This window comes from Otolemur garnettii, unplaced genomic scaffold (assembly GCF_000181295.1).
Source record: "Otolemur garnettii isolate 467f Iridium unplaced genomic scaffold, OtoGar3 scaffold00116, whole genome shotgun sequence".
NCBI classification, from domain to species: Eukaryota; Metazoa; Chordata; class Mammalia; order Primates; family Galagidae; genus Otolemur; species Otolemur garnettii.
In genome coordinates, this window is record NW_003852511.1 from 1,165,041 (window position 1) to 1,173,271 (window position 8,231).

At 45.2% G+C, this 8,231-nt stretch overlaps 1 protein-coding gene across 1 annotated transcript in view; it reads left to right on the forward strand.

Moving 5' to 3' along the window:
• The window catches only part of DISC1 (disrupted in schizophrenia 1), a 334,249-nt gene that overhangs the window by 253,777 nt on the left and 72,241 nt on the right, over nucleotides 1–8,231 (forward strand). Inside the window, exon 10 of the mRNA XM_023517671.1 lies at nucleotides 1,074–1,134. Coding sequence (XP_023373439.1) covers nucleotides 1,074–1,134 — 61 coding nt within the window. The remainder of the gene's footprint in view (nucleotides 1–1,073; nucleotides 1,135–8,231) is intronic.

The window sequence follows — 8,231 nt, forward strand, 5'->3', positions numbered from 1 at the left end:
GCTGCCTGTGTTCCATTTGCTGGAACCCCCCTCACTGCCTGTGTTCCATTTGCTGGAACCCCCTCGCTGCCTGTGTTCCATTTGCTGGAACCCCCCTCACTGCCTGTGTTCCATTTGCTGGAACTCCCCTCGCTGCCTGTGTTCCATTTGCTGGAACCCCCCTCGCTGCCTGTGTTCCATTTGCTGGAACCCCCCTCGCTGCCTGTGTTCCATTTGCTGGAACCCTCTCGCTGCCTGTGTTCCATTTGCTGGAACCCCCCTCACTACCTGGGTTCCTCCAGGTGCTTTGTGTACACATCCGTTAGTCATCACCTTCCTGGGAAGGCATTTTCATTTTTCAGGTGAGGAAACACAGGTGTCAGAATTGCTCCAAATGCACCAGATCTCTTTTCATTCATCAAGTGCCTCTGATCCATAGAACTCCAGCAATCATTTATTCCCTTAACATGTAGTGATTAGGAAGCATAAGTTTATGTCAAGGAGTAGCTGCTTTCATCACTCTTTGAAAGCTGAGCAATGAGTTTCACATTGCTGGGAGGATCCCGTGTTTCTGTGTGTTTCTCAATGAAAGGGTCTGTCTACAACACTGGTGAGGCTCCTCTGCTTCAACCACTGGGTGGAAGTTACTCCAGTCTTGGGTGCGTGCTCTTTTCCTGTGCTCTGCAACTGAGCTCATGCTACCGGGGGAAGGGGAGAGGCACAGCGTGCACGTGATGCAGTGATTGACTGTCAGGGAGTTGCCTTTGAAAGAATTCAGCAAGGGCAGTACAGGGCCAAGGGCAGTACAGGGCCAAGGGCAGTACAGGGCCAAGGGCAGTACAGGGCCATCGCTGCCAGTCTCAGACTCCCTCCTGCAAAGACCCTTGCAGCTCAGAATGCCTCCCCACGCATGACTCCAGGCAGCTGATCCAATGGATGTGAGTGTTTTCCAAACATAAGATGTTGTATTACCAGTGGCTTGACCATAATCCTTTGGTTTTGGCTTTTACTTGAACAGTTTTGAGTTCTGTTCAATTTTGACTACAGTTTCATTCACTTTGGATTTTTTCTTTCTTTCTTTTTTTTTCTTGCAGTAACATGTTTGAAGGAAAATACTGTGAAATACATGGAAATGATCAAGGATAAACTGTGCAGGTAAGGATAGTAATTTCTGTGTTCCTGAATCCGTGGCGTATCTGGATTCTTTATTGTAACAGAATTTAGTTAAAGCGATGAAAAAGGCAAGCCTATTTCTATAACCAAAAAAAAAAATAAAAGTCCTTTGAATCCTGTAAGTCAAGACGCAGGTGTCGGCCCTGATCTTCCCTTTTAAAAAGTAAATAGATTAAGACATTTAAAAGTGTCCTGGGGAGATCACGAGATAGTTTTCATGTTTCATAAGAAAGAGAGGAATCTTCTTTGGTATATTAAATTCAGAATTTATCCCTTGTCTTTTTTTACTTTTTTTTTTAAGTGTCTGAGCAAATCTTAAGGATTTTGAGCCAATTTATACACGGTTTGAAACAACACAGAAATGCACGTCTGAGGTTCTGTTTTGAATCGTGAATCAAAACCAGCATGAAAATTCCTGGTCACTTTTTTTAAAAACCCAATTAGGAATTTAAATTTGAAGAATGGTAGGGATGCTGGAACATGGCAAGATATTTCTGGCTTTTGTGGAAGTGCATTTATGAAAATAAATCCTGGTCATCAGGCTCTGTTCCTGATTAAGGAAGCGTACAAGAATGTAATAAGTGCGTTGCTCCCTGGGAGCCATTTGGTTTTACTGGGACCGTTTTGCTACTGTTTTAGAAATTGTTAAATAACTCTGTATATAGGCCATGCCTTAAGGTGTTGTCTGCTAGGATAATGCCGTCCACTCAAATGCTGCTTCTTTCTTAAGAGATGTTTAGAGGGCCTGCCTTGCTAAGCCCTCCTGGGGGGTGGAGGAAGCAAGATACTACAGGATTTATACTAATGCTTAGGAAGAATGTACTTTAACCCACTGCCTGCTCTCTCCCTGCCTCCTGTGGTCCCAGACTTAGCAGAAGTGGTGGGGTGCAGATAAGGAGGGAGCACGTCGGGGTCGGGCACTCGTTTTAAGCATGGCCTCCTCTCCCATCTGTTCTGAGGCAGGTCTGTGTTCTTACCTCTGGCCACTGTTTAGCCACAAGCACGGCACACATCCTAAGTTACGTGAGGTTGTCAGGCAGCTAGTTGTAGCCTAGTACATGAGTACTGGTAGAGCGATGTCGGTTGAAATGGCAGCTCTACCCGTTACATGCCGCCTAGCCCTGAGTGAACGCTCATCTTCAGCTTTTCTAGCTATGATATCAAGCTGGAGGAAGAGTACCTGTGGGCTGGTGTATGAATTCAGGGAGATATCACATGTGAAGCACTCACGTGGTTGGCAGTAGGTGAATAAGAGTTCCCTCTTCCTCCTCCTCCTCCTGTCATACCTGGTTGGACACACAAGGCAATCATCCACGCACAACTTCTGTGACCAAATGTGTAGAGATTCCCCCCCACCCCCAGCGAATAATCAGTCAGCCCGGCAGTGGACACCAGCTGGGTGTCCTTCATTTCAATTCTGACACTGTCTACCAGAAGATAGCATCTGATTCCACAGATTGAGGGCTCAGTCCCACAAGCTTGCCTCCAACTTCTACTACTGATCACAAGTCCTAGGTTGTTTTCCTGTGGTTTTGATGGACTAGTTCTAAATAAGGGAACTGGTGACCCCCTCCTTGGATTCAATTAATTTGTGAGAGTGGCCCATAGAACTTGAGGAACTGCTAACGTTTGCTGATTTATTAGAAAAGATATTGCAAAGCAGTGGTCCCCAACATTTTGGCAAGCAAGGACTGGTTTCATGGGAGACAGTTTTTCCACGGACTGCAGTGGGGTGTGGGAGGATAGTTTTGATACACGCTTGCAAGCAACTGATGTATTATGGTCTCTGTGCAGTCAAACCTCCCTGCTAATGATAATTTATATTTGTAGCCACTCCCCAGTACCAGCCTCACCACCTCAGCTCCACCTCAGATCATCAGAAATTAGATTCTCTTAAGGAGCCACAACCTGAATCCCTCACGTGAACAGTGTACAGGAGGGTTCATGCTCCTCTGAGAACCTAGTACAGCCTCGGATCTCTTAGGAGATAGAATTCAAGCAGTGATGTGAGGGATGGGGAGTGGATGTAAATATAGACCAAGCTTTGCTCACTCACCACCACCACCTCCTGCTGGGTGGCCCAGTTCCTAACAGGCTACAGACTGGTACTGGTCCACACCTGGGGGTCAGGGGCCATAGTTACAAAAGATACAGATGAAGCAATGCATGGGTGAGGTATGGGGAGGGGTCATGGGGCTGCCATGCTCTTTCTGGGCACTCCACCCTCCAGGAAACTCCGTGTGTTCAGCTGTTCCAGAAGCTCTCCATACCCCATCCTTTGGGGCCTTTACGGGGAGTTCATTGGATAGACATGATTGAAGCATGGACAAAAAGGGCTTGATGTACTAGAGGCTGAGTGGGGAATCCCAGTAAGGCCTGTCTGTCCAGCTTCTCCCTGGCCTGTATGTGCAGTATTCCTTTCTCCCAGATTTGGAGCAAGACCCTATCTGAGAAGGGGATCTGATGACCCAGAATCAGACAAGGTAGGTCAAAGAATTTCTTTATGGCCAGCTCCATGACAGAAAGGTAGGGAAGCATTAGGGCATATTTTTGTTGTCTGTGGCCTGCTTGGAGAGAAATAATAAGGACTATGGTGAGTTACGAGCCAGGAGCTGTGGCCGGAAACCCACAGTCACGCCCAGCACTCATCCTCCCTCCCTCCACTCTGGCATCCAGCCTAATGCATGACCCACCTTGCCTGGCCGTCCCGACTGTCCCCTCCTGCTCAGTCCTGAATCCCATCACTCATGCCTCTGATCTCTCCCAAGCCCATGCACCTTCACCATGCTGGTGTGGGCCCCTCTTCTCCCACTGAATGACCATAATAGCAGCTTTTTCTGTTTCTACTATTTCCCTTTCACTGCATTTTCCAGGTGGTCCTGAGCGAGCATCTCAGAATACCCATTTGGTCATTGCACATGGCTGCCCGTTGTCCTAAGGACAATGCCTGAACATCTTACTGTGGCTCTCAGCATGTTCTTCCCCGTGGCCTCTGTGTCCTTCCGTGACACCCACACCACCCCATCACTGCCCTGCTTCTGTGCTTGTTCCCTTACACTTTCCAGTGCCATTGTGGTTTTCTGGAGAGAAACTGGTTAAGAAGGGAAATGGTTAAGGTGTGTTGACCAGAGAAATGTTAGCTTGAACCACGTGAGATTGCTGATGTTTAGTCATTTTTGACCTGGAAAAACAGCAATTTCTATGGTCTACCCAATACTATAGGACTGGAAGTCATCTTAGGAGGGTGCTATGATCTGAGCTATGGCCTGAGATGGGCCTGTCTCCCAGCCCAGGGCACACCTGGACGTGCACTCATCCCCTCCTTTGTGTGTGGTCCAGTGGGCCTCTCCTAACCCTCCAGCCCCACCCCAGGCCTTCATCTGTCTAATCCTCTTTCATCTTTCAATTTTTAGATTTCTCCTCTTTGAAACCCTCTGTGACTCCCCAAGACTGAGTAACATGCTTGCACTGAATTCTTCTGTTTCCACACAGGCATTGCAAGACTCATCTGTCTTGTTCAGGGCTCTGTCCTCAGTGATTAGCCAGTGCTAGATAGTGTAGGGGGTGCCCATGGAATGGTATTGAATGAAAGGCTTCCCAATGAATGAATGCAATTAATTCATAGACACCCCCGTCTCACTTCCATCACCTCCTACCTTGCTCCTTACTTACTTCTGCAGTCAGGCAGATGATTCAAAGCCACCATGAGCTTGGTTGGCCTCCTGACTCATATGCATCTGTTACCTAGGATCCCTCTGCAGTCGGAGGTGACCAGGACAAGAGTTGGTCCCTCCTGCAGCCTACTTCTGGAATACTCTTTCTATTGCTGCTTCGGACTGACAGGGGGCCTGGTTCAGTGGAACAGGGAGGGGGATAAAGCAGCCAGAGCTCTGTAAGCGCCCTGACAGTAAAGCTGCCTCAGAACAGGAGGCCAGAGTGGACACTGCCAAGATGACCCTCAGCCCCTTGTGTGATCATACCCAGCAGTACAGGCTGTTCTTGGATGGTCTGGCTCTACTGATAATCATCATGCTCACCATTCCCTTCCAAGGGAATCAACATCTTACAACAGAAAGATAGTTTTAACACCTGGCACAGCCTTGCATCATAGTCACTGCTCAGTTAGTACAGAAGGACAGCCAGTAAAACAAAGTGACAGATACAGACAGGAACCTTTACCATCCCTTGATCTTACAGAAGCTTAGAGAGAAAGCAGCTGAGAGGTGAATGGGTTGCTGTTTTTCCATTAGCATGTTGTAGAGGACACACTTAAAGGTCAGGCTTGAGACTTGGATCTGCCCAGTCAGTTTCAGATATAAATTCAGACGATGACACTATCATTCTCTCTCAAATTTCATAGAGACCTAGACACTCAAATACTGAGACAAATTCAGGTAGGCTCCATGTACTCAAGAAAGCCAAGCGAATTAGAAAGTGAGGAAGTATCTGATGCTGGCAGCAGTTCATAAGGACAGCCTGAAACAGAGCAAAAAGTGGGCATGTATTAAATAAGGACTTTTAGTCTGTTTTTAAACAAGTATTTGTCTTATAGTCTTCTGAGCTAAAAGTGAGGTGTAAATATGTTCCTTTTCCCCCTTCAACAAAGGAGAGATACCATTTGTGGATTAAGAAAATCTCACCTGTTTCAGGGACATCCCTCCTTTCCTCTATCTATAGCCAAATAGCCAGGAGGTGGCTGCAGTCAGTTTCAAGGTCACTGCACAGAAGCTTTCCTCTTCATTCCCACTGCTACTCCTTTGACCTTGGCCCCCATTAAATAATCTCCTGTCAGTCTCCCTCCTCTTGGCTAACACCATTTCAGTCTCTCCTTCTCCTACAGCAGAAATGGCTTTATTACCACCCTGCTAGTAAATCCTACAGTCCTTGTCATGCCTCTTCTCCCTACCCCTTGGCATTCCATGAGGGAGCTCCAGCCTGTAACCCCAACATGCACCAGATGCCCAGTGCTCTAGACTAGCTCTGTTGCCCAAATCTGCCATACTCCACAGTGCCATCTCTGCAGATCCCTCTCCCACCAGCCTCTGGGTGCACACTTACCCGCAGGACTCAGCTCTGTGGTCCATCTCTATAAAGCCTTTCTGCTTCCCCCTGCTTCCTGCTTGCTACCCACAGGGTAGCCACTTACAAGAATTTGTTCCAATGACTTAGCCCATCTAATTCTATTAGGCTGTGAGCTTCTTAAAGATGGGTTCCATGCCTCGCTTGCCTCTTATTTTAGGTGACCAGCACACTGTTTGGCATCTGGCCAACGTAAAATTGTACTTAGGGCAAGAATAAATCAATACATAGCAATTTTGCCTGGAAACTTTATTCTCAACTATTAGATTAAAAACTTCAAGGCAACTTGAAAAGACATGATGCCCACATTTATTTGTCTTGCTATCAAATCTCAGTGGTATATAACGGAATAGAAAAAAAAAGACATAAAGGGCCTCATCCATTTATTCTTACTCTTTCTGATTTATTGTTTCCATAGCTAATATTTAAGCCCAATAGTTTCTTGTATCTCATCTTCCCTTGTGGCTGAACCTTGCCATAATTTCTATTTTCTCAATGTTTACATATTCTCTGTTAGCTATATTTCTCAAAGAGTCAAATGAAATATTCAAAAATCTTGACGTGTAGATGGGTTATATTTTTTTTAAACTGATCTTACAGCTTTAACCATCACACAGGAGAAATTCTTTACTGTCCAGTGGTAAACTCATGTCTCTGGCCTGTGCAGGCCAAGCCGTCCCCACGGAAATCTCCTTGATGCTGACTCAGGGAAAATTTCCCCTCTTTCTAGGGTCTCTCAGTTCTATCTCTACTTTTTTTCTTTCTGAAGTTGAATATAAAACTTTGCTGCAGACTATAGATGCAGTTTAAGGTTATTTTTGCTTCCTCATACTCTGCTGTGTCTATCAAGTGTTTTAAATGTGCGTGATACTTTTATGATTGGAAAATGAAAAAGAAAATTAATATCTGTTTTGAACATGGTAAGAAATAGTTAGCTTTAGAAAGAATTATCAAGAACTTATCAGTTTTATCTGAAATTTAGAGACTGATATTTTTTCTCAAGATGATCCAGTTCTTTCTATTTATTTATTTATTTATTTAGAGGCATAGTCTCAAGCTGTTGCCCTGGGTAGTGTGCTGTGGCATCACAGCTCACAGCAACATCAAACTCTTGGGCTTAAGCGATTCTCTTGCCTCAGCCTCCCAAGTAGCTGGGACCACAGGTGCCTGCCACAACACCCGGCTATTTTTTTGTTGTTGTAGTTGTCATTGTTGTTTTAGCTGGGCTGGGCTGGGTTCAAACCTGCCATCCTTGGTGTATGTGGCTGGCGTCTTACCCACTGAGCTATGGGCGCCGCCTCCAGTTCTTTTTTTTTTTTAAAGTAATATTTCACTGATGATTAATGATGGTGAGCATTTTTTCATATGTCTGTAGGCCATGCATCTGTCTTCTTCAGAGAAGTTTCTCTTCAAGTCCTTTGCCCACCCTGAGATGAGATCACTTGTTCTCTTCTTGCTAATACATTTAAGTTCTCTATGGATTCTGGTTATTAAACCTTTGTCAGAAACATAACCAGCAAATATCTTTTCCCATTCTGAGTGCTGTCTGCTTGCTTTTCTTACTGTGTTCTTGGCTGTGCAGAAGCTTTTTCATTTGAGGAGGTTCCAGTAGAGTATTTTTGATGTTGCTTCAATTCTCTGGGGGGGTCCTCCTCATAAATATTCACCAGGCCAATTTCTTCAAGAGTTTTCCCTATACTTTCTTCTAGTGTTTTTATAGTTTCATATCTTAAATTTAAATCTTTAACATAGTGAGAGTCTATCTTAGTTAGTGGTGACAGGTGTGGGTCCAGTTTCAGTCTTCTGCAGGTCTCCAGCCAGTTTGTCCAGCACCATTTGTTAAATAGGGAATCTTTTCCCTACTCAATGTTTTTAATCGGCTTGTCAAAGATTATATAGCAGTAAGTAGCTGGATTCATCCCTTGGTTCTCTATTCTGTTCCATACATCTACCTCTCTGTTTTTGTGCCAATACCATGCTGTTTTGATCACTATGGATTT